We start from the raw sequence: 26,275 nt of genomic DNA, 5'->3' as shown, positions 1-26,275 counted from the left end.
AAAAAAACACCCAAGAGGGTGGGGGTGGGGGTGGGGTGGGTCTTTAAAAACTTTTCAAAAAATTATTCTCAAACAACAATGAAATAACAGTACAAATAAAGAGATAAAGGATAAAGAGATTGTAAATACTGATTAGATAGTGGTTCTGTCAATTCCACCTACATTCACTCTCTTTAAGCTCCTTTCAAGTGAGGGTTCCACTAATTTGAAGTTTCAATCAAGCTCCCAAGTCTTTACAATTGGATTTCTAGCTCTAATGGGCTCTACAATCCTTCAAGTCTATCTATTTTCAACTTGAAAACTAAGCACTCAACCTTACTTGAAGAATGAAGTTTTAGAATACTTAACTTAGCATAACTAATGAGCAAATACAAGAGAAGTTAGGATGAACACAAAAATGCATTAGAAGTAGGTTGAAAATGAGATTTTAATGTACCAAAGAGAGAAGAGAGTTTTGAATGTGAGAAACAAGTAGTTTTAGAGTTAAATGCATGTGTTCACTTCTTAATAAATGAAAAATAATTCTCTATTTATAGATTTCCAACCTCGAACACCCAAAAAAAACACTAACTAGTCTTTCCTAGTTAAGCTCCAATTTGATCGATTGATCAATCGTTGAGTATTTAATGTGTTATAGGTGATTGTTAGGGTTTATTCGAACCTCGACTAGGAAAGAGGCACCTTTGATCGAGAAAAGGTTTCCTTGACTGAGAAAACCCCCTACTAGATGAAAAAAAAGATTTTTATGCACCTTTGATTGGTCTTGAACCGAGAAAGGTAATTAGTTCGACTAGTTCCCAATCGGTTCAGCCAATTTCTTCCACCATTGACTAGTTAGACCTTTTCAACTCAAAAAACAATCTTTTTCAATTCTAAAAACTTCTTCCACTTAGGCAATAACCTTAATCACCTTTTAAAAAATAATTTGGAGTAGTTTTGCCTAACGTTTTTAAAACTACACACGAGTTTACATAAAATACAATCTTTAAAGCTTAAAATTAATGAGTATGAAAGGAATACATGAGAAAAATAATACTCCTAACTGCACCCAAGTATCCATCTTACATTGAGTTTTTAGACGTGAACGACCTTCATGCATACTTGATCTTGTATTTTTATCATTTGATGAATAGCTTAATTTTCTAATTGAATTTCACAATTAACACTTGAAACTCATCTTGATTTTAACTCATTAGCAAATTAACCATGATTTCTTATCATCAAAACCCACTTAAAAGAAACCTTGAGTTAAAAGAAATGTTGTTTCACACTCAACTTAACTATAACTTCTTGAAGGTATTTGGTTGTACTCGTTATTCTTACTTAAGACCTTATAATAATCATAAATTACAATACTGTTTTTTCTCTTACACATTTCTTAGTTATAGCGATGTCCACAAAGGTTATTGATGCTTAGGTCTTGATGTAAGAATCTACATCTCATGACATGTTGTGTTTGATGAATTTACATCTCCTTTTACTTTGAAACCACCTAACCAAACTTTTTCCTTATCTATCATTGACAACATAATACATCCTCTTCCATCTCCTATAGTGCAACCTTTATATAATGACTCATATAGTCACCAACCTAGCCACCATCCTGTTGAGTCTCTTACTATAGCGTTCATTACTTCTTTATTGTATGTGCCAACTCTTAAACCTAATTCTTTATCACCCCCTACACATAATTTTATCTAAGTTTATCCTTGATTGTTGTAATGCTTCACTACCTACTAACTTACATTTTATCACTCTAAAAAAGGAATTGTTAAGCCTAAAGCCTATATTGCAACTGATCTATCTACAAGTGAACCCACCTCTATTAATGAGGCCTTAAGTTGTGATTATTGGAAGACTACTATATATATTAGATGAATATGATGTCTTGTTTAAGAATAAAACTTAGTCTCTTGTAGATTTACCTCTAAATAGGAAAGTCATTGATTGCAAATGGGTCTTCAAAATCAAAAGAAATCCTGATGGTTCAATTTTTAGATATAAAGCTTGTTTAGTAACTAAGTGATTTCACCAACAAGTTGATTTTAATTTCACTAAAACATTTAGCCCAATAGTTAAACCAATAACAATCAAAGTGATTTTTACACTTGTTTTAACTAGAAGATGGGAGATTAGGTAGATTGATGTTAATAATGCATTTCTCAATGAGGTTTTACAAGAAAATGTGTTTATACAACTATCAACTGGTTTTGAATAAAACAAACCACAAGTGTGCAAGTTACATAAAGCATTATATGGCTTGAAACAAGACCTTCAAGCTTTTTTGAAAAGTTAAATTTTTTTTTTTGCTTCAACTTGGTTTTACATCCTTTAAAGCAGATCACTCATTATTTATTTGATTTACTACTCTATTTGGATGATATTATTATCCAAGAAGTGATAGTTCAAAATTAACCCAGTTGATCTCTCATCTCAATGTTATTTTCTTTCTTAAGGATCTTGGCAAATTAGTTATTTTCTTGGTATAGAAGTCCAACACATTGATTATGGGTTTTGTTTTTGCCAAAAAAAGTACATTACTAACCTCCTAAAGAAAGTTCATATTTTAAATGTCAAGCTTCTATTCACACCTATGACATTTAGTTTAAAACTCTCTTCTCTAGTGGGTGATCCTATTTCAAATGCTTGTGAGCATAGAATCATGGTAGAAACATTGCAATACATAACTATAACATGATTTGAACTATCTTATAGTGTTAATAAAGTTTGTCGATTAATGCAACAACCATTAAACACTCATTAGAAAGTTGTCAAAAGGATTTTAAGATACCTTAAAGAAACTATTGAATTTGGTCTCTCATTTACAAGATATGGTAGCTTAGGATTGATTGGATATTCAAATGTAGATTGGGGAAGTGACCTAGATGATAGAAGGTCAACCACTAGATTTTGTGTATACTTTGGTAACAACATTGTTTCGTGGTCCTTGAAGAAGCAACATACTATTTCGAGGTCTAGCAATGAAGAGGGGTACAGAAGTCTTGCTATTGCTACCTTCGAAATTTTATGATTACAATCATTATTATTAAAACTTAAAATTCTTCAACCAAGGAGTCTAGTGGTTTAGTGTGACAATTTAAGCACAATAGCAATGTTTGAAAATCATATACTTCATTCTAAAACAAAACATAGAGTTATATATCTATTTTGTGTGTGAAAAGGTCTTAACAAAGACGTTGTCAGTCCAACATGTTCCTACCATAGATCAAACTGCTGATGTATTGACTAAACCAATTTCTATAGCTTATTTTGTGAGATAACAAGAAAAACTTAGTGTGAAGAATTCTACCATGAGCTTGAAAGGGAATGTTGAAGCTAACCACTTAGCTACTAGTTGTTAATTAGTTAGAACTACCTATATTTTTTATGCGAATCAACAAGCAGTCAAGGATCCATTGCATGTTCCAGTTGGGCCTATTACTAAAGCAAGATCTAAGAAGATCAAAGAAGCACTTAATGGGCTAATTCAAGTGATTTGGGCTGATTCTAACGCAGGACATTCCAAGTTTGGCCCAAAGGAAGATGAAGGTGTAATAAATTTAATCCAAGCTATTGAGGGCTAATCTGGCTTGATTAGACATGATTTATGGTATGGATTAATGACTGATTGACTTTCCAGCTTCATATTAGTTATTTCCTATTCTAGAGTTTCTAAATTCAGGCTAAATTTACCTTAATTTTAGGCTTTTATTATTTAGAACGTTTTTTAGCTATTTTCCTATTTTGGATCTGCTAATTTCAGACCAAATCAACCTTTATTTAGGGTTTTAATATTTAGTAAGTTTTTTTTCATGACATATAACGCACTCATTGTAATAGGGGATAATTTTTTATTGAATAAAACAATCAGAAAAGGTGAGGTTTTGCTCTTCTTTTGGTTCTTCAAGAACTGTGAACTTATTAGGGATTCTTCCTTGTGGCGTTTAAATTTTATACCTTTGGTTCATGATTCCATTGTAATCATTGGGTCAAGGTTTGTTACTTATACTTTTGGTTCAAGTTTCACTTATAAAAGTTGGGTCAGGGTTCTATCAAAAATCTGTATTTTAGCTTTCTTGGGCAATTATTCAAATACTGTTTGTTGGGTCTCAAATCGTGTCGAATATGGTTCGCATCAATTTTCCTAATAATCAAGGTTGTTGTAATTATTATAAACAACCTATTATAGAAACATAAATAACCTAGCTATTTATGTAATTCAATCAGAATGAAAGTATGCAAGAAATATTCCAAAAAATCATCTTTGTTTTAACTCTTTGTTATCTTTTCAATTCTAGTCTACTTTTATATTTTGATACTCTTGTATGAATCTTTTAATAACCCTAATCTTTTATTTTTAAGAAGGAAGAAAAATGTGAAAAAATGATATTTTAGGTACATTGAAAATAATTAAGTAAATATATTATTAAGATTTATGTTTGGAATTTTCTTTTGTTGATTTAGGAATTTTAGAAAATCGAAAAAATAATGCAAGTTTGCCCTCTCTAAAAAACTAGTTTTGTGTGTGAAAAAAAATTAAATAAGTATGAATATTGAATAGATTTTATAAAATATTTGTTTGTTTGCATTTTTAAATTTATTTAATGTTAATAAAATTAAATTTATTTAAATCCTAATATACATAAAATAAATCTAGCAAAATTATTTTTTTATAATTTTGTATTTGATATTTTATTACATTTTTTTTTGTTGTGTGCTATGTTTTGTTTAATTTTGAGACTTTTTTAAATGTTAAAATTTTAGGTTTAATCAAGCAGTTGCTAATTCATAAGTATGTACACAATTATTCAAATAAATGTTATTTAATTGTTGATAAAATTTAATTTTGTTTAAATATTTGATATTTTATCGAATGTCCTTTTTACTAGTAGGTTATTTTTAGTTTAATTTAAAGATTTATGATTGCCAACAAAATTTAATTTTGTTTAAATATTTGATATTTTATCAAATATGTTTTTTTATTGGTAGGTTATTTTTAGTTTAATTTAAATATTTTTATAATATTTAGAGTTTTAGGTTTAATCAAGAATTTAGTAATTTAGAGTTGACCACCTAAATTTTAATACTGACATTATATTAGATTACTTTTAATAAAAATTTGTATCACTATCAAGTGATTTATATTTAATTATTTAAGAAATCCAAAAAATATTATTTGTGAAATTATTAAATTTTTCTAAAAGTTCTTCAACGAAATATTTCTAAAAATTATTACAAAATGTTTTGGTCAAATTTCTTACTATCTTAAAAGAAAAATCTTAAATATTATATGAATTTTTTAATAAAATCCAAAACTCCTTTGCCAATGTTTTTAGTATTTTTGTTATTTATCATATTATAAATTCTTCTTTTCTTTTTATAACTAATATCAATAATTACTTATTTTATCTACTATTTCTAAATTATGAAAATTTATCTATATTTATTATAATACATAAATTTTTTATTTTGTCTCATCCACCAAAAGACATTGGATGTAGGGATGACAATGTAACGGGTTATTCTAAGTACCCATCTCACCATAGAAGGGTTTAGAGGATATGACTTTGTGTAACCTCATTTCAATTATACATAATATTAAATAAAAATTATTTTAGTTTTTTTTTTCATTTTTAACTTTTTAAACATGCATAAAATATTACTTTTTATAAAAATAAATTATAAATATTTAAAATATTTATTTATTTATAAATTAATCTTATTTTTAATAATATTTCAAAATTATAAAAATTAAATAGAGTGGGATGGATATGAGAATTTTCTACACTGTCCCGGGTTTAATTTTTTATTTAGATAAAGATGGGAATAGGGATGGATAGACGGGTCGGGTTGGGTGGGGTTCACCCGATGCAAATTTCAAGGATGGATGGGTGAATAAAATGGGTGGGCCGAGAGTTTTGGGAGATCCAAATATAAATTCTCAATTTAAAAATGAGAAAAATGCTGTTGTGTTTGGCAGAAATGATTAGCCTTGAAATTTGTTGTTAAAAAATTGCTAGACTTGAATCATCAACTCAAACCCTATTCTTGAATTCAACTGTCAATGAAGTAACTGCATTCTATTGATTTGGTTGTTTGTGGGGTTTAATGGAGAATTGAAACAGAGGAAATGCTTCCTTTGAGAACTCAGATGCTTGGGTTCCTCGTCAAACCAAAGCTTCTTCTTTTAACAAGAATGATATTCACTTCAATTAGATGTTTTGTGGGCATGGCATCTCAGAGAAATTCATACGATTATACATACTTGTTACAGCGTTGTAAAGGCACCAAAACCATCAAAAGCATACATGCCCAGATAATTATTGGAGGGTTTGAGGAGAACCCATTTCTTGGTGCAAAGCTTGTGGGCAAGTACGCCCAGTGCTATGAATCAAACATCGAAGATGCAAGGAAGGTGTTCGACTGTTTGCCTGACAGAGATGTTTTTGTGTGGAATACGATCATTCAGGGTTATGCAAATCTGGGTCCTTTTATGGAAGCATTGAATATTTATGAATATATGCGATGCAGTGGAGTTGCTGCAAACAGGTATACCTTCCCTTTTGTGTTAAAGGCTTGTGGTGCAATGAAAGATGGGAAGAAGGGTCAGGCTATTCATGGGCATGTTGTGAAACATGGACTTGATTTGGATCTGTTTGTTGGAAATGCTCTTGTGGCATTTTATGCCAAATGTAACGAAATTGGGGCATCGAGGAGGGTGTTTGATATGATCTCTGAGAAAGATATTGTAACTTGGAATTCAATGATTTCGGGCTATGCCATTAATGGATGTGCAGATGATGCTCTTGTGCTTTTCCATAATATGCTGCAAGTGCAAGGTGATACTGTGTATGCACCTGATAGTGCTACTCTTGTTGCTATTCTTCCTGCTTGTGCACAAGCAACAGCCATCCAAGAGGGCCTGTGGATTCATTCTTATGTAATAAAGTCAGGCATTGAACTTGATGCCGCTTTAGGCAGCGGTCTTATTGCAATGTATGCAAACTGTGGCCTTTTGAACAGTGCCCGGGATGTATTTGATCGGATCGATGATAAAAATATTGTGGTCTGGAATGCAATAATAAGGTGTTATGGTATGCATGGCCATGCAGATGAAGCTCTCAAAATGTTCTCTGGGCTAATTGATAGTGGTTTACATCCAGATGGAGTCATATTCTTATGTTTGTTGTCTGCATTTAGTCATGCAGGGATGGTTGCAGAAGGAATGGAACTTTTTGAGAAAATGGGGGATTATGGAGTTGAGAAAAGTTCTGAGCATTATGCTAGCGTGGTAGATATCTTGGGTCGAGCTGGGTTTCTTCATGAGGCAGTCGAGTTTGTTAAAAACATGCCCATGCAGCCAGGGAAGGATGTCTATGGTGCCTTGCTTGGTGCTTGTAGAATACATAATAATATAGAACTTGCAGAAGAAATAGCAGAGAAGTTATTTGTTCTTGACCCTGACAATGCTGGGCGGTACATAATTCTTGTTAAGATGTATGAAGATGCAGGTAAGTGGGAGAATGCAGCAAGACTGAGGAAGGCGCTGAAAGAGAAGAATATCAGGAAGCCACTTGGATGTAGTGCAATTGAGTTGGGTTGTGTTCTCCACACATTTGGAGTGGAAGATAAATCTCATCCATTTAAAGATCAGATTTTTGACACATTGGAAAGGTTGGATAATATAATGGAGGAAGAGGCCGGATTGTTTGATAGGTTCCCTTTGGTAGAAACCATCTAATGCTGTCCACACCCCATCCATTGCCATCCACATCCCATTGTAACAACAACAAACAACTAGCTGCCATTGTTCAAGACATTCTCAATAGATTTAACTTACTGGAATCTTACATAAAATATCAAAAAACATGTACCTTAACAGCATGGGAACTGATGGATTCGCAGTCTAGATGACTTTCTATGTGCTGTAGAGGTTGCGGCTTGGTGTATTTTTAAGGCTGTCCATGGCAACTTTCTGAAGGGGTAAGAACCTTACCCAAATATTTACTGATGTTGTGTTTGAAACCATTCAAAGTGTGTTTTTCCTGACTTGGTTGATGCTTCTTTGTTGGCTAGGTAGAGGTGTGGGAATTGTTTTGTGCAGAGAGTATTGTGACTGCAGGTGATCGTTATTAACTTTTCTAGTTGATTTTCCAACATGCCTCTTTTTGGTTGGTCCTTGCAATGTTAATATATGAATTAGTCCTCAAACAATAAGGGAAAGGAAAGGAAAGGGTGAGCCATGTCTAGTAATAATTGAAATCTTTGGAGAAGTTCCAGAATTTAGGAGCATTACCAATTGGAAGTGTAAAACATTAACCCTTGCCAAGTCTCTTTCTATGTTGATATTTAGTTTCTTGAATGAATTATGTCTTCCTAACCTTGTTGTCCTTTTCAGGGTCACCATTTTCAATGAACTAACAAGACTAGAGGAAGATGGTTTTGTGTACACCAATCAACCACAGTGGATCATCTTCCATCTTTTGCTATTCCATCCTGTGAAACGAAGATGTGGTGGCTTCCTTCTGGATTTTAGAGGAATTGACCAATTTTTGTTCACAGCCATGCATCAAAAAAGTTTTCATCACTCAATGAAATACGGCGCCTTGGCCTTAAACATCCATATACACGCTAGAACATTGAAACTTCTCAATGGTCTTACTACAACTGACGTCAAAGTGGATGATGCTTCAGAATTTTTTCCTTTCATTATATTTGTTGTTGAATTTGGAGGTGTCTTGTTGTATTCATAGCATTTTTTTTATCAAAATGAATTGGTTGCAAGATACTAGATTGACAAATGATTTGGAGCATCGTCTTATGGTCTAAAGAACTATGCATCCCTTATGGGGTAAGAGCTAGCATTCTCTCATGCCACTACTACAAACACTTAAAAAGGAAGCTACAGTTTTTCAGGGCACGGCACTCATGACCACAACCTGCCAGGATCTAACCTGCAAAATCGCTAGGAGTAAAGCACAGTTATAAGGCACTTTTCATATATGCAATTGATGCGTCAAACTCATGCTTGATGCGACAGTGAAAGTCTCTAGTCAAATTGCAAACTCTATTTGAAGACAAAGGAAAACAAAAAGGGAACTAATGCAAGAAACAGCAACACACGAACAGTCTGGGAACTGATGAGTATTCACACTGTAATTGTTACGAGATCTCAACAAGGATGAGCAAGATATGCACAACAAATCAATCTATCCAAAGTGTGTACACTTGATAAACACAGAATTTACAAGCACTAATTCCCATCCCAACCCAACCCCTCTGCGATAAGGAACACAGTAACACAGAGGGATCTCTAGAATGTCACTGCCAGTTTTCTTTTGCTGCTGCCATATTTAAATATGAACACAAAAACAGGAAGAGCTTATGTAGTTAGAGAATCAGGTAGTGTGGTGGAATGACAACCAAGTGCATATCCGCCAACATCTGGGAAATTCTCATGTCCAGGCTTGGAGCTCACCTTCCCATCGGCGTCTACCTGCATAGGATACTTGAGAAGGTGGCCCTGCAATGGAGTAAACTCCTCAGCTGTGAATCTCTTCCAGTTTTCTTCAGCCATCTCATTCACAGTCCTCACACATTCCAAATTCTCTGGCTCCTTGAACAGTTTATTTACCATCCCCAGATGCTCGGCCCACAGTGACATTCTGTATCCATAGACCTGCACATACATATTGGCAATGACAGAAACTCCAAGAACAAAGAAAATCTACCACTAGAATGAAAAAGAAGTAATATGTTCAGGTTTACTACTGGAAAGTGGTGTTTTTCTGAAGAAGGGGAAACTGAAGAAAAATGTACTTCAATGTCGTCAAGATACTCATGGCCCACAAACTTCAACTAGAAAAACATCAGGATTTTGCATTCTTTGTTTTAAAGCATTTTATTTAATTTTTGGATGAAAAAGCAAATCATATGAAAACCAGACATTTAGCAGCATCAATCATGCACATAAGTGCATATCTAAAGGCTGCAGTGTGCCAAGAACCAAGTGTTATTTTAAACTGTTCAGTTATTCTTGCTTGCCTCCAAAAAAGAAGCCTCCAAATCATCTATAGCTAAAAAAAGATGCATTAAAAGAGATCAAGTTTACAGACCTGGCCATGTGGATGTTTCTTCTTCTCAGCCCAAGTGTGATGGCGCTGATACGCACCCATAGCTATCTCAGTGTCTTTTGTACCAGCCATAGATCTTTGGTTAATATTGGCAGAGCCCATTATCAAATATTCATCGTCCACAATCATTCCCTTGGCATGTACATAAATCATAAATCTCCGAAATTTTGCTGAAGCTAAGACCTGATAAAAAAATTTAATTACAACCAAACTTCGATGAGCTTCATGCAGGTTATAAATGAATATTGTGTGCATAGATAAATCTCCTGCTTGTCCAAATATAGGATGTTGAAATATGAGGTGCTAATGCATGTACTATAATCTCAACAACCAATACCAGGGTAAGAATTACAGGATGAACATGGTGCAACAGGTAGATAGATAGATGCTGGAAATGGTAAGAACAACATCCAGATGTAAGATTTTTCAAACACCATGTGCTAATGAATGTAGGAAAATCACAATCAACGAAGTGTATTAAATTCAATAACTTGGAACATATGATGAAACAAGCAGATAAACATTAGAAATATTATGAACAACAATTTTTATAGGCCATTACAAAATGAAAATACAAATTTAATGGGTAAAATTTGTGATGTGTATTACTGCAACAGTTCTTTGTTGGAGGAGGTTAGCCATGTGAACCGTCAGATGTCCAAGCTTGAGAGAACAATGTGGAGGGCCGAGAGGTAGGAGAGGGCTGGAGAACATAGCAGTAGATCAAAGGAAATATCTTGAGAGAAGGCAACTCAGGAATCTTAGAGAGTTCTGAAAATGAGCTTGATGCTTGACCATTTGAGAGTGTGTAAATTGTAGTCCCTTGCAATGTAGATTGGGCCTTTAATCATCCCACATACTCCATGGATAGGGTCATATCCATCATTGAGATGCACCAGGTCCATAATCAGCTTCTCTAGTCCTGCTCTCAACTTGTGCAAGCAACAGAGCATCTAGGTGCTATGCCATGAAGCATCCTCAAATAGTGTCAAGGAAAGGGTTGATCCTCAAGTATGGACAAGAGACGCAAGTGGGGAAACACCCCTCATAGGAGATGCCTTTCTATGCTATATAGTGGAATACATTGCTACAACTAAGCAAATCAAGACTCAAGATTATTTACATGAAGACCAAGAGAGGTGCTTTAAAGGCCATAGAAAACAGCTATCAGTTGCCTGGTGGCCTAGTAGTATCTAGCCGCCTCCTCATCTGTGAAGTGGTGATCAATGAATTTTCTTCCTTGAGAAGCTTTAAGGGGTTCAAACCACTTGAACAGTCCATGGGCATTAGTGTGCTTATTGTGAGGTTTGTTCATAGAGAGGCAGAACACGATGAAGTACATACAGAGAATAGAAGGAAAATTTTAATGTTTACCAGGTCCTTTGTTTAAGGCAGTGTATTATAGCCTGTTCAAGAGAGCTTCAACTTCTAGGGACACTTAAATGGAACTTCCAGATGTGGGCCCCACATTTTCCTACCTGATTTATCTATGTTTTGGAAAAGTTAGGAAGCCCCTATTTTTTCTCAAATGGGCATATTTCTGTTTAGTGAATTTTTTCAAATTTTCAATTTTCTGCCAAAGATCATGAGAACTGACAAAAAACAAGGAAAAAAATTGGAACTCAGTTTGGGTTTTAAACAGAAATTGAAATTCCAAAGGGGCTCCACTCATATGATATGAACTAGATAGCACCTGCACATATTAAATGTATTTTAATCTAAAGCTGGACTAATGCAAAAATTAGAGAATTCAATTTGAAACCATCAGATTATCTTAGATGGATTTGTATTCAATTTAAAAACAGCAACATTATGGAGTTTACCATGTCTCAAAGACAAACTTTGACTGGAGAGGAGATCAACCAATGCCATTGACCATGGTACACCAAGTTTTAGTAATTAAGCACCAAAACCCTTTAGATTTGTTTATACTTAAAGGCTATGATACCTAGATCCTTTAATTTCACCGAACATACTACATCAACACAACATGACATGGGTGGGTACAAGCAAGGATGAAAATATCGATAATCACGGATATATCGGTACTTCGATTTTACGGATATATCAGATATATCGGATATATATCGGAAAAAAATATCAATAAGCCTAAAATTGATCAAAATTTATAAAAATACAAGAAAAACTTCATAAAAATGCAATTAGAAGTATAATAGATATTTTAAAGTTATTTTATTAAAGAATTTGATATATGTATAATATGATTTATCATATTTGATAATAATATTGTATGCATCGATAAAAATATGAATTTTATAAGTGTACATTTATTATTAAATTACATCAAATATTATTTCATAATAATATTATGATATTTGATTATAATATGTCTAACTTAAAAATATATTTTAATATTAAAATTATGATCCATTTAATTCAATTGTATCAAATGATATAAAATAAATTATGATATATGTACAATTTTTTAATATTTAATTAATTTATTAATGATATTAAAAACACTATGAAGAAAATTATTATGATAATTTTTATATTTTTGTTAATCAATTAAAAGAAATTTTTGTATTTAATTATAAAATAATTATAATTAATTTGCTCTCTAAAATTTTCTTTTAAAATTTTCTTTACATGATGACTTTGAATATATATTTTTAGTGCAATACATTTAACAAAGGGCAAGCTTCCCTTGGTGGTCTGATGAGTTGAACCCCAAACCTTTGGTTGGGGTTCAAATCCCCTCAGCGGCACAACAAATAGGCATTTTTGAGAGTGCACTATAGCGGTGCACTGTAGCTACTGTAGCGGTGCACTGTAGCGCATTGACCCACGTTGACTGATCGAAATATCGGTGATTTTCTTCCCTTTAGGCCATTTTTTTCCATTAAATCGGCGATTTATCGCCTGATGCCAATATATCAACGATTTTTCTCCTCTCCGATTTTTCTCCACAAAATATCGTGTCATCGTCTCCCGATACACAATATATCGACGATATATCGCCGATATATCCCGACATTTTCCTCCTTGGGTACAAGAACCTTGTTGGACACTCTTATTTTTCTTTTGGTGCAATGATTAGATTTTTTTATTGATATCCTTTTATTCTTTCAACTTTCTTAGTAATAATTATATTTGAGGAAATGAAGAGTTAGCTGAAAAGTGAACTTTTGTAAAAAAGGAAAAATTGCAGTATAAGAGGAAAAAAAAAAGGGATTAGAGGGAAAAGATGAAAACTTTTAAAAAGGATATCTTCACTTAATTAATTTTCTTCTATTACACCGTATGCTAGTACCCATGCCCCTCTTTTTGATCCTTTTTCACCCCGTGTCCTAAAATTTGAGTTGTGAAGAATCACTCCTGGATACATACCCACATCCGACACTCATACCTGAACCCATGCAATAAAACTTAAAAGGCATTGTAAACTAAACCAGCAGAAAATAAATTTCTTATTAAATATTACCGCATCAGCATTTGCAGGTGTTGGACTAGCTTTCTCTGACATTTCTTTGGTCACTCCTTCCCGGTTACCCAGGCAGTAAAAATTTAAGTAGTCTAGAGGATGCGAGTCCTCCAGCTGCATGGATTTTAGTTCCTTTGCAATAACCTCATACATCATTTGCATTGTCTGGGCCTGTAAGCAAATTCATAAAGTAAAAATATTAATTGTGTCAAACCATCAATATAATCACCACTACTTGTGCTGTTACTATGGTTACTTTAATATAACATTTTCAGTACTTGTTGGTTAGTATCTCACCATATGGTGTTATAAACTTGAGTCATCTGATATGTCTGTGGAAGCATAGTGATAAAAGCCCATTAGATTTAGGAATTAGAAATACAATACCTGCCAGAAGAGTATCTCTTGCACAGTATTAGATTTTGGATCGCCTTCAGGCCACATTGGTATGACAATGTATACAGCAAATCTCTCCTTAGCTTTAATTTTACTTGCGATTTTCAGTGCCAACTCCATCGGGATTAGATTATCAGCTCCTGACCATACCACCAAAGCAATTAAATTCAAAAAGATGAAGGAAAAAGCATTGAATCAGACATAAGTTCATGAAAATACCATAAATTAGTTGAGGAAAACCTAAAAACAACTAAGGAGAGCTGTAAATTCCAAGTATTCACAAATATGATAAGGACGAAATCTGATTGTCCCACCAAAATCACAAAGGACAATCTTACTTAAGTAAATACAAACGATATAAAGGCTCATTTGCAAGTAAAAAAATGTTTAAATCCAAATTTTTTTTTGCATAGCTTGTACACAAACTTTTTCACAATTCATGCAGCAGAAAATTTGAAACATTAGAGGCATCCACAATGAAAATAATTTCCCAAAAAGTATTACAGATGCTACATCATAATCTAAAAATGTGATTCTCACCTGCATCTTTGTAGGATGGCCATGCATATGATGATCCAAGGAAATACTGATTTTCAATATATATGAAATGCTGAGCAGATCTTATTGCCTGGATGTATGCTGTTTGGATGCTTTTATCTATCACCAGATTTTTTGCACAAATAAGGTTCTGCTGTAGAAGAATGTCATTAGGAACCAGGAACTAAAATATTATGCATGATTGAGTGTTGAGACAAATTAAAATGTCAATGTGAAACTCAGTAAGGGTTGTGAACTTTAGTCAATATTAACTGCTTTCTCTACATAAATATAAAAGGTGGAAACACCAAGAAGAAAAATAACTTTGAATGTGAACCTGATTCTCAGCGGTATCCACAGTTTTGGGAAATCCTTTCAGTGATCCTGAGTCAATGGAACGAAAAACCTACAGAAATAGAGAAACCCAATTAAGGTTGAATAAAAATAATAGAATCAAACAAGTGATGTTTTATTGAACCAAATAGTTGCATTGTGTAACCTGAACATGCCAGTTTTCAGGATCATCTTCCTTGGTAACCCATAATGAAGGATCATCCTTCGGAACAGATGTAACATCATCACCATCTGAACCAGATGGAGGACTAAGTATCCATGAGATGCGGTCTATTTTTATCAAAGCATCATCATGCCAGTGAGATATTTTCTTCAAATGTAGTCCAAATTCTGTCCACTTTGTAGCCTTTTTCCAACGCTGCTCAAAGTTTATAAGGACATCATATGCAGCAGGCCCTTCAATTTTGCAATGCAAATCATGCCATGGTTGCCTTGGAGCCTTGCTTCCTGCCTAATAAACAAGAAAGAACAAGGGGAAAAAATATAATAATTTCCTGTATGACAAGAACATAAAAAGGTATTGAATTTGGCATATAGGCCAAACGATAAAGGAAAACTTGTTCCACACTTCAAGCACATGTATCTAGCCTCATGCTAACTTCACCCTGTGATAAGATAACAGGACTGGATTGTTGTCATCTCAAAATAGCATTTAAAAGTTCATTATATTCCCACTGGTACTAACTATAGACAAGAAATTGATAAGAGAATAAGAAATTGATACGAGCATATAGCAAGTCAAGATTGCATTTGTGCATGAATATATGAGTCATTCACTTGAACATATATTGAGCTTGAAGCCTACGATATTTGCATTCGTAAGTGCTAAGTTGATAACTTCTAACAAATGAATGGCTTTGTGTTCTTTTAGATGTAGCAGTAGATTTAAATTGCTATATTCAAATATAATCAAAACTCAAGCATTTCAACTCATACAGTTCTTAAATTTTATTGCACAAGATTGACAAGCAAATGTTGTTAATCAATCTTTCATGACATGATAGAATTTGTTTGAAACAATCCAATTGCAGCAATAAAGTGTTTAATTTCACCTTAATCTTATAAACATAATTCAATTATACTCAGGCTGACTTAAGCTATTCAGTCACAAAATAGCATGTGCATGTAAATGTAATTCAATTAGACTCCGGTTTAAGTTATTCAGTCACAAAATGGTGGGTGTGGGTGCAGAGACATATGTGTGTAAGAACTCAGAGGTTTAATCAAGTAGTTCAATCAAAGTTATTCACTATGACCAACAATACAATATGGAAAATCTTGAGAGAAAAAATGTTATTCAAGAATTCAGAGGCTTAATCAAGTAGTTTAAAATGTGATTGTAGTAATAAACTATTTTGAAAACAAAACAAAATCATCATGAGAATATATACACTATCCCCTAAGTTACATAATCAACAGCAGAATATGGAAAATTCTTGATAGACAATTTATTTTTAATCATATTCAAAATCAGACACAAGTTGCAAAAGGATGCTGGAAATAAAATGCAGGAATACAGTGTCAAGAACTCACAGGAAATGTAGGATTATGAAAATCCTCATTAAATACAGTGTCAAGATCCTTAAATAGCCGATGCTCAGGTGTATCATAACGACCATCGCACAGGTCAATACCTCCCAAAAAAGCAGTTATCTTCCGATTATTTCCATGTGCCTGGGAATCTACAAGCACACATTTTTGATGGTGCGTAAAGATGGTACCAACAACCTGGCCAACCATCACAAAAACAATTTCAGCAACTGGTTCAGTTTAGAGAAAACTACACAATCCCACAAACTCAAAGAAACTATCTTAAAAGAAGTAAAATACAAAGATTAGTAAATCAATAACTTCATGAAAAAAAGGCTGTGAATGGGGCGGTGTTGGTTTGCAGTGGAGTCCAAGTCCTTTGACATTCCTGTTGAGGAGCTTGGAAAGAGACTGAGAGGGGTCATTGTGGAGCGTGGAAGAGGTTTTTCCAGTTGGGTCAGGTTTGGGGAGTTCAGTCTGGGTTGCATTCTGGCAGGGGTGGAAGCTTGTTGTAGAGATGTTTGGCTGTCAAGGTGGAACAAAGGGTGGGAGGAGGGAGGAAGGAAAGTCAAGCTGGAATGTCGGGAGAATGGGGCTGGGAGGTTCATATTCTGCAAGGCGGTCACGGCGGTCATGGCAGAATCAAAGAGTTTCTCTCTGGTTTTCCCAGAAGGGAGGGGTAACCATGGGGGTTGGCTCATTTTGGCCGAGAAACTGCGGTCACTTGGGGTTGCTCCCATTTTTGAGGAAAAGAAAGTGGAATCTTCTGTTGAGAATGGGGGCAGTTGGAAGGCTGGAAGTGGGAGTATGTCCTATGTGAATGCAGTAAGAAATAATGAGGGTTTGGTGGAGGAGACAGCTTGGCTCCAAATTGGGGAGGGAGATGTGCAAGACAGGGAGGGAGGAGAAGCTTAGGAGGTGGTTGGGAAGTTTGGTGAGGGACCCTTTTCGGTCTCAGAGCTTCAGGCATTAAATATTTGGGCGAGGGGAACATGGTACTGGAGACATGGGCTGCAGGCGTCTGTTTTTGGGGGTTCTTTACTTTTGTTCGAGTTCGAGGATCGAATGGAGGCAGAAAGGGTGTTGGTCAGAGGTTCTAGGAGGTTCAACGAGAGACTCCTTAGTTTGGAAAGGTGGCAACATGAGACTGGGTGTGAGGTGAAGAAGGGGTCTTGCAAGGAGGCGTGGGTGAGAGTCTTGGGTCTTCCTTTGCATTTGTGGAGCCTTGAAGTCTTTAAGAAAGTTGGGGACTGTTGCGGAGGGTTCATTGCAGTGGATGAGGCTTTCCAGGGTGAAGCGACAAGGTACACCTCTCGCTCCTCTTATTCTTTGGTGCTTTGGGGACTACGGGGTTTCTCTTCTTCTTCTCCTTCTTGTCGGAAAAGGGTTGCGAAAGGGGACTGCAGTTTTGTTTGTGGCTAGGGGGCGGAGATTGTTGAAGCAGTTGTGAGAATTTGTCCTCTAAATGTGGTTTTGGCTGACAGGAGCTCTATGGCGACCTCTTTTGGGGAGGAAAGGGCTCTAGTTGTAGTAAGAGAGGTGAGCCTTGAGGAAAGAGACAATTCAATGGGCCACTTGAGTGTGGAGTGGAGTCAGCTGAGGAGTGGAAATCGTGTTGTCTTGCCCAGTTTAGTGACTTTCTAGGCATGTTGACTACGGGTTTTGAGGAGGAAATTCTAACTTTGCTCAAGAAATGGAAATTCAGGAAAGAACAAAAGGATCAGTGGTATGGGCCTAAAAGGGTAAAGGTTGAATCCTCAAGGTTTGAAAGGGAACTTAGAAGGTTGGAGTATTCCATTCATTTTAAAAGTTTAGGATGTGGAAAAGCTCTCTCCCAAGAGAATGGGGGTTTAGTTTATGTGGGTAAATGAAGTTAAGAATCCTCTCTTGGAATGTGAGAGAGGCAAATGATGGTGATAAAAAAAAAATCATCAAATCTGTAGTCAAAGCTCAGAAAGCGGATTTGGTTTGCCTCTAGGCAACCAAATTCCAAAATCTGTCATGTGGTTTGGTTCGGTCTTTGGGGGTGGGTAGGTTCTTGGAGTGGGGCACTCTTAATTCTTAGGGTATGGCAAGGGGGGGTGTTAGTCTTTTGGGATAGTAGGGTGTTAAAGCTAATAAGAATGGAAATTGGAGATTTTTCAGTTTCCTGTTGGTTTAAGAATGTGGAGGATGACTTCTACTAGGTTTTTACAAGTGTGTATGGCCCTTCTGTTGAGAGGCTTAGAGAAGATTTCTAAGAGGAGTTGGGGACTATTATGGGTTTGTGGCAAGATCTATAGTGCATAGGAGGAGATTTTAATGTTCTTAGATTCTTGAGAAAGAGGAACAAAGATTCAAGACTGTCTTCAGTAATGAAAAGATTCTCGACGGTCATTGAGGATTTGGAATTGTGGGATCTCCCATTGTAGGGGGTTTTTTCATGTGGAGGGGCAGTTTGAATAATCAATTACAATCAAGGTTGGATAGATTTCTAGTTTTCGAGGATTGGGAGTGCTATTTCAGCGAGGCAGTTCAGTGTCTTCTTCCCAAACCTGTTTCTGACCACTGCACAATTTTGTTAGACGGCGAAGGTGCGAGGAAGGGACCTTCCCCATTCAGATTTGAGAATAGGTGGTTGAAGGAAGACAATTTTAAGGATTTGCTAAGGAGTTGGTGGATGGGTTTCCAGTTCAGAGGGTCTTTCAATTTCACTCTGTCTAAAAAACTTAAAGCGCTTAAGGCTAGCTTGAAGACTTCGAATAGATAAGTGTTTGGAAATACCTCTGCTAGAAAGGAATTAGCCTTGAAGCAGATGGTGTTTTGGGATTCTGTAGAAGGAGACAGGGTGTTGTTTGTAAAAGAACAAAGTCTTAGGAAGCAGACTTTGGAGGAGTACCAAGAAATGGGTGTTGATGGCAGAGACCTCTTGGAGGTAAACGTTTAGAGAGTTATGGTTGAGGAAGAGAGACAGAAAAACTGGCTTTTTCCACAAAATGGCTACTACTCATAAGAGAGGTAACTCTATAGTGAAGATTAAGATCAATGGGACTTGGGTAACAGAAGAGCGAGACATAATAAGAGTGGTTCAAGTTTAACACTTTCTTTTGTCTGAAACAGAGGACTGGAGGCCCAAATGCAATGAGCTATAGGTTGGGGTCCTTGGAAGGGAAGATGCAACAATGTTAGAGGTCCCTTTCTTTGAGAAAGAGGTTTTTGGTGCTCTCTCGGACCTCAATGGAGATAAAGCTCCTGCTCCCGATGGTTTCTCAATGGCATTTTAGCTGGAGTTTTCTGAAGGAGGAAGTTATGGGGTTTTTTAAGGATTTTCATGATTGAGGCAGGTTTGTGAAGAGCATTAATGCCTTTTTTTTGGTTTTAATTCCTAAGAAAGGGAGAGCTGAAGATCTGAAGGACTTTAGGTCTATAACCGTGGTGGGCAACCTTTACAAGTTATTAGCAAAGCTGCTAGCTAATAGGCTTAAAAAGGTGGCGGGAAAGATAGTTTCCAAGTCCCAAAATGCTTTTGTGGAGAGGAGGCAAATTCTGGATGCTTCGCTGATTTCTAATGAGGCTATTGATTCAATGCAGAAAGGTGGGGATGGTGGCATCCTTTGTAAGCTAGATATTGAGAAGGCATACGGCCATGTAAACTGGAGTTTTCTTCTTTGGTTGTTGGAAAGGATGGGTTTTGGAGCTAAGTGGATCAACTGGATCTAGTGGTATATTGGCACAATCAACTTCTCTATCCTTATTAACAGAACCCCCTTCGGTTTCTTCCAAAGTTCTTGAGGCTTGAGACAGGGGGATCCCTTATCCCCTTACCTTTTTGTGATTGTCATGTAGGCTCTCAATTGCTTGTTGAAGAGAGCTATGGAGGGAGGGTTTTTGCCGAGGTGGAGGTTCAATGGTAGAGGAGGTGCGGGAATGGAGATCTCTCATTTGTTGTTCGCAAATGACACTTTAGTCTTCTATGAGCCTTCTCTAGATCAGATGTCCTACTTGAGTTGGCTCCTTATGTGGTTTAAAGCCATGTCAAGGTTAAAGGTGAATTTGGACAAAAGTGAGCTCATTTCGATGGGGAAAGTGGAGAATGTAGAGGAGTTGACTATTGAGTTTGGTTGCAAGTTTAGCACACTCCCGTATTCTTACTTGGGTCTTCCTTTGGGTGCTCGTTTCAAGGATATGGCAGTTTGGGATGGGGCAGAGGAGAGGCTGAGGAAAAGGCTTTCGATTTGGAAAAGGCAATATATTTCCAAAGGGGGCAGGCTGACCTTGATTCGGAGCACTCTATCTAGTATGCCTATCCATTGTATGTCCCTGTTTTACATGCCAAGGAGTGTGAGACTGAGGTTGGAGCGGATCCAAAGGAATTTTCTTTGGGGTGGTGGCACCCTGGAAAGGAAGCCCCATTTAGTAGATCGATTTATTGTTTGCTCAGATAAACGAAAGGATGGTTTGGGTGTGAGGAATTCGGCGTTGTTGAATAAGGCTCTTTTATGCAAATGGAATTGGCATTTTACAGTGGAGAGAGAGGCTTTGTGGAGATAGGTTATTTGTGGGAAGTATGGGGAAGAAGCGAGCAGTTGGCAGTCTTGTGAAGTGAGAGGAAGTTTTGGGATTGGTTTGTGGAAAGCCACTAGGAGAGATTGGGATGTGATAGGCAACAATATGGTTTATTCTATGGGGAATGGAAGGAGGGTTAGATTTTGGAAGGACGGGTGGTGTGGAGACGATCCTTTGTGTATTTATTTTCCCTCCTTTATTGTTATTTCCTTGGCTAAGGAGGCTTGGGTGAAGGATGTGTGGAGCCACTCTAGAGGGGGAGTGTGGGTTCCTTGATTCTCTAAGCGGCTTAACAATTAGGAGGTGTTCAATGTGGAGCGTTTTCTCTTGAGACTGCAGGGTTGGAGGGTTTATAGTGATGTGGAAGATCGAGTAGTTTGGACAAAGTCAAAAGACGGTAGATTTTCTGTCAAGTCTCTCTATAAGGCTTTGGAACCAGAAAGACAAGGGGATTTTCCTGCAAGAGTAATTTGGAACTCTTTGGTGCCTTCGAGAGTGAGTTTTTTTTGCTTGAGAGGCTACATGGAAAAAGGTCTTAACCTTCGATCAAATTTAAAGTTGAGGGTGTCCTTTGGCTAACAGATATTACTTGTGTTTTTCAGAGGAAGAGTCTATTGATCACATCCTCTTGCATTGTTAGCTGGCAAGAAGTTTATGGAACTTACTATTTTCCCTTTTTGGGGTGTCGTAAGTGCTCCCATATTCAGTTAGAGAGGTGTTATTGGGGTGACTTGGGTCTTGTGTGGGAAAGAAGAGGAAGAAAGTGTGGCTTTTAGCTCCCTTGTGTCTTTTTTGGATAGTTTGGAAGGAAAGAAACAGTAGGGCTTTTGAAAATGAGGGACATTCGATTCAAGGGTGTAAATCTTTTTTCCTTTGTAACCTATGGGCATGGGCCAAGGGGTTTGTAAACTTCGACCCCCCTTTCATTGTGGATTTTATAGATTGGTTAGGCTCTGTTCAAGGGGGTGTTATTTTGTGTTGATCCCCTGTTTCTCTTTGAGGCGTTCTTTAGCCTTTTTGTATACATCCTGTATACTTTGGGGCGCTTCCTTGATGTGCCTTTTATATTTAATATACTGTTGTTTATTCATCAAAAAAATAAAAAATAAAATAACTGCATGAAAAAAGATTGCATATAAAGATCATTATGGAAGTAGAAAAGTAATTTTAAACCAACACGGACCCTATAGCCTATTTCATATGAACTCTTGGTTAATGCTTAAATATATGATGGGAGATAATGTGCATAAACATGAGTTTCCTGTCTATATCTTGTTCATGCTTGTCAAAAAGTGAGCATGAAAGAAAGAAAGAAAGAAAGAAAGATTACAGTGTTTTCAAGAATATTAACATAGCTAAAATAGGGTCTAAAGGGAGGAAGAGTTCAAATGGTTTGGCTGTGTAATAGATTGGAACATATGTCTGCACAGATACATGGACAAGGATTACACAATGTGAAGCAGCATTATACACAGGACAAGGCCAAATAATGTAGTGTGACCAGCATAATTAGATGAAATTTGGACAACAATTGCCATATGCTTTTCTCTTTAGAACTAGTATAGTCAATGAAGCACATCTTAACCAGAAGAATGAACCAAATTTAATATGTAAAATACCTTCACAGAAATGGTAGATAAATTATCTCAATATCGTAAAGCCTTACCTGTTGTTTGATAAAGCTAAGCTTGCTGCTAGCATAGCGAGGAGAGAGGACACAGATGACAGATGAATGCTTGAAAAACTTCCGGGTTTCTTCATCATGTGTTTCCATGACTCCTTTCTGCATTAAAAAACATGATACAATGTGAGTTAAATTACATATCAATCAGAAACTAGCAGAAACAGCATATAAAGGAAACATTCATGGACCCTAATAGAAGTGTCATAAAATGAAAATTGAATATATTTTTTCGGTTTATCTATAGAATTTCAATCAGAAACATCAAAGTTAGGAAATAACAGACTCCATCAAATGTCCCTGACTTCCCATATTTCATCAAGCCAATAACTGGACTAAAGCACACATGTAACATTCTATTATTATCACAAATTTAAACCACATTGGCAGTTGGATTTCTCACCGTGTTGATGAAGAACTTATCATGGGAAGTCCTATCATCCCAAACCAACATCAAAACTCGAACCCCTTCTTCTGACTTATACTTAAGCAAGTCACCAAGAGTGAGATCACCACCCCTGGGCAACGGCCGAGTTGGCTCTCTAATGAGCTTCACCTTATGGTAAATCGACCAACCAACAATATATACCATATGATGAGCCTCTACTATGGCATGACATATATCCTCCCAGCACGTTTCATGTCTATAAACCTGTCCTCCATCCACTTCAATGTCAGGTAACAATCCTTCAGGAACATGGGCATCTTGATACAGTGTCGCCAACCCACCTTTCCTAAGTGGAAAATAAGTGTGCCGAACACCCAAGTGCTCCGGATCGCCGGCAATGCCGGTGCGGTAGAATGGGTTCTGCTCGAAGGGTGTGAACTTTATTTCAATCTGAAGAGCTGTGGTGGGCTTCGGCTGCTTCCCATTTGCGCCAATCACTGGAAACCATCCGCTGATGTGCTCCCCGGTGGCGATCCTCTCCGCCGGAATCCGAGCAACTCCGATAACCTCGGCGCCAAATAAGTCATTATCCTTCACCTGAAACTCCAAATTGGCGACTGGGTGTGCCAATGAGATGTAGAAGTTTTCATTCCAGTAAGGGTTTTGGGTGTTGGAGATGACACGTGTCCGTGCGACGGTGGCTTGGGGGACGCAGACGGTAACGTAAGGGTCACTGGTGATGATTTTGCGGTGGTGGTCAAGTCGCTTGTCGCCGGGCTTATGCCTGGCGGGGCGGTCATCAGTGTCGGGGGTAGAGACATCCTTCCCGGCAGAGGGGGTTTTGCAAGCGTCACAGAGAGTAAAGCAACGGCGGACATGCTCGGTGACTAAATCCATGTTGGGAAGGTCCCGGGCCTTGAGAATCTTCAGGTCTAGGTCACCATGAAGGTAAATCACACGCTGGGAAGCAGTGTCGGCCATAGAATCAAAGCTCTAAACTTGCCCAAACACCTGCGTGCGTTTTACACAGCAGAACTGAGAAAGAAAATCGCAGAGAGTAGAATGAGAGGAAGCCGGAAAGGATACGCCGGTCGGATAATCCAAGAAAGAGATTGCTTAGAATACTTTTGTGAATATTTTAATAAACTCGAAATAAATGATTTGAAATAAAATAGGAAATTATTTGACAATTAGAGGAAAGAGAACGACAAGTGACACCTATAATGAGATGGGGAAAGGGGGGCAAGAAGTAGTTGGGAATAGACAACAGGCCACGTTCATGATTGAAATGGGTGAGAGAGCATCTCCTGACCGGCATTCACCCTGCTTTCATCCCTCGCCCTTTTTCGACCGTCACAGCTTAAAAAGAAGGGTCAAGTACTGCTCACACCTTGTTCACTGTCAGACTTGTTGCATCCAAGGAATTTCAAAATTCAAATATGATACTTAAGCTTTTAACTCATCCATGGAATATCACAAGTTTCTGAGAAAAAAGCGTGGGCCAAGATTTGCTTCCAAGTTTGGGCATGGACATCTCCCCACCTGCCAAATTAAAGTTAAGACTGGGGAGTGATCTCCACCTCACGTTCTTCTCTCCTCATCTTTTTAAGGATCCCTTTCTTGCAACAGCAATGTTCTTCTCTCCTCATCTTTTTAAGGATCCCTCTCTTGCAACAGCAAGTTTCATTGCTGGTAACCTTTCCCTTTCGGCTTCTTCCTTTCCTTCTTGGCTTTCTTTTACTTTCCTCCCTCTTTTGAGATTGAACCTCTAATTGATTTGGGCTTCAGACTCAGCTTGAACATTGTACAGAGAGATTCAAGGATTGTTTATGATTTGTGAGGAAGAAACAAATGACAAGCTGAGAGGTGTTTTTTTTTTATAAAAAAAAAAAATTAAAATTTTTATTATTATTAAAAAAAGAAAAAGAAATTAAGCTCGTATTTGTTTAAACATTTTTTTAGAGTATGATACCATTTTTAGTTTTTAGAAAATTGAGATTGAAAATTGAAAAATAAAAATGCCAATTGATATTTTAAAAAATAAAATAAAAAAGAATTAAATCGCATAAAAATCTTCATATGTCCTATGATATAAAAAGAATACAAAGTTGGAAATATAAAAGAAATATGATAATATATATATTTAAAGTCAATTATTATCTTATAATTATTTTATTTATTATTAAACTTAGATATATTTTATATTATAAATTAAAATACAAATAATAATTAACATATGCAACATAATAATATCACGAATTTATTAAAAGCTTAAAATGTAAATTGATATAAACACTTAATGATATATATAATTAAGTGTTTGTATCAATTTATATTTTAAGCTTTTATATATAATTAAGCGTTTGTATCAATTTATATGTTAAGCTTTTAAGCTTAACATGTGAAATAATCATTATGATCTTAGAGTGGTTTTAGAGCTCGGTATTAAAATCAATCACAACTCTTTAATGTAAGGGTTTGTTTGACTTGTAAAAAATGTTTATTTATTTAACCTATATTTAATATCTTATATTAGATATAAAAGAAAATTTATTACACTTTATAAATATCAATTTCTCTTAATCTTGTAAATATATTTTAAAATTATAAGGGTCCTTTGAACCAATATCTATCATTCAATATATATAAATTATTTTTAAAAAGTGAAACTAAAAAATAAAAATAAAAAAATGTTTTTTCGAATCACAAGCAACTCAAGATTTCATTCTTAAATAAATAAACATTTTCCAAATAAATATCTTCCAAACAAGCATGAATCTTAAGGACTTCATTTATACAAGATATTTTGGATGGAATTTGGCATAGACAAAAGAAGAATATCTTCAGGTATGTGTCACTTTGACTTCTTTGGCAAGAAATATAAGACAATAACACGTGTTGGTGTTTTGTAAGATCATTTTGTTTTCAAAATAATTTTTAAATTAGTCTGTCTTATCCACATAAATATTTACATTATTAAAATAATTTTAAATTTATTTTAAAATGATCAAACTTAACCACAAGTTTAAATTTAAGGTTAAAATCATAATCAATAAATAACTACGATTTTATGTTTAAAAATATTTTAAAATCGTAGTTATTAATTATAGCTTTATGATAAAAACAAATAAATAAATAATTCTCAACTCACATGAATGTCTAAGTAACCGACATGCATTAGTTTGAAAATTATTACGACTCGGGTCTTGTTTTTGGAATTTTTATTTTTAAAGACATTAAATTAAAGTTGGAGATTATTTTATTTA

At 35.7% G+C, this 26,275-nt stretch overlaps 2 protein-coding genes across 5 annotated transcripts; one reads left to right on the top strand and one right to left on the bottom strand.

Moving 5' to 3' along the window:
- The first annotated feature begins 5,921 nt into the window (after positions 1-5,921).
- Positions 5,922-8,861, top strand: LOC104878266 (pentatricopeptide repeat-containing protein At3g12770). The gene is made up of 3 exons (XM_010648348.3): positions 5,922-7,983; positions 8,077-8,122; positions 8,399-8,861. The coding sequence occupies exon 1, from the start codon at positions 6,131-6,133 to the stop codon at positions 7,739-7,741; it is 1,611 nt and encodes a 536-aa protein (XP_010646650.2). The 5' UTR covers positions 5,922-6,130; the 3' UTR covers positions 7,742-7,983; positions 8,077-8,122; positions 8,399-8,861.
- Positions 8,862-9,128: 267 nt separating this feature from the next.
- Positions 9,129-24,897, bottom strand: LOC100252422 (phospholipase D delta). 4 transcript variants are annotated; one of them, XM_059736474.1, is made up of 11 exons: positions 24,228-24,897; positions 23,025-24,044; positions 22,607-22,723; positions 16,399-16,593; positions 15,011-15,316; positions 14,849-14,917; positions 14,515-14,665; positions 13,966-14,114; positions 13,579-13,749; positions 10,116-10,316; positions 9,129-9,679 (listed from the first exon to the last, which is right to left on the bottom strand). In XM_059736474.1, the coding sequence occupies exons 2-11, from the start codon at positions 23,988-23,990 to the stop codon at positions 9,383-9,385; spliced, it is 2,622 nt and encodes an 873-aa protein (XP_059592457.1). In that variant the 5' UTR covers positions 23,991-24,044; positions 24,228-24,897; the 3' UTR covers positions 9,129-9,382. The 4 variants fall into 4 exon arrangements, with proteins under 4 accessions (XP_059592457.1, XP_059592459.1, XP_059592458.1 ...); XM_059736476.1 differs by having other exon boundaries at positions 14,515-14,662; XM_059736475.1 differs by having other exon boundaries at positions 14,515-14,662; positions 23,025-24,853.
- Between the last annotated feature and the right edge of the window lie 1,378 nt (positions 24,898-26,275).

The sequence above is a fragment of the Vitis vinifera genome, chromosome 4 (genome assembly GCF_030704535.1).
Source record: "Vitis vinifera cultivar Pinot Noir 40024 chromosome 4, ASM3070453v1".
Classification (NCBI taxonomy): Eukaryota; Viridiplantae; Streptophyta; class Magnoliopsida; order Vitales; family Vitaceae; genus Vitis; species Vitis vinifera.
This window is presented reverse-complemented; position numbering and strand designations above follow the sequence as displayed.

Bases quoted from the DNA above. Each gene is read 5' to 3' on its own strand.
- LOC100252422 (XM_059736474.1), bottom strand. From the start codon at position 23,990: ATGGCCGACACTGCTTCCCAGCGTGTGATTTACCTTCATGGTGACCTA. The intron at 14,115-14,514 runs GTGAGAATCACA...TGGTATGGTCAG, and splicing joins GCCATCCTACAAAGATGCAG to GAGCTGATAATCTAATCCCG. The intron at 10,317-13,578 runs GTAATATTTAAT...TTTTTTTATCAG, and splicing joins CACCTGCAAATGCTGATGCG to GTCTTAGCTTCAGCAAAATT.
- LOC104878266 (XM_010648348.3), top strand. From the start codon at position 6,131: ATGCTTCCTTTGAGAACTCAGATGCTTGGGTTCCTCGTCAAACCAAAG.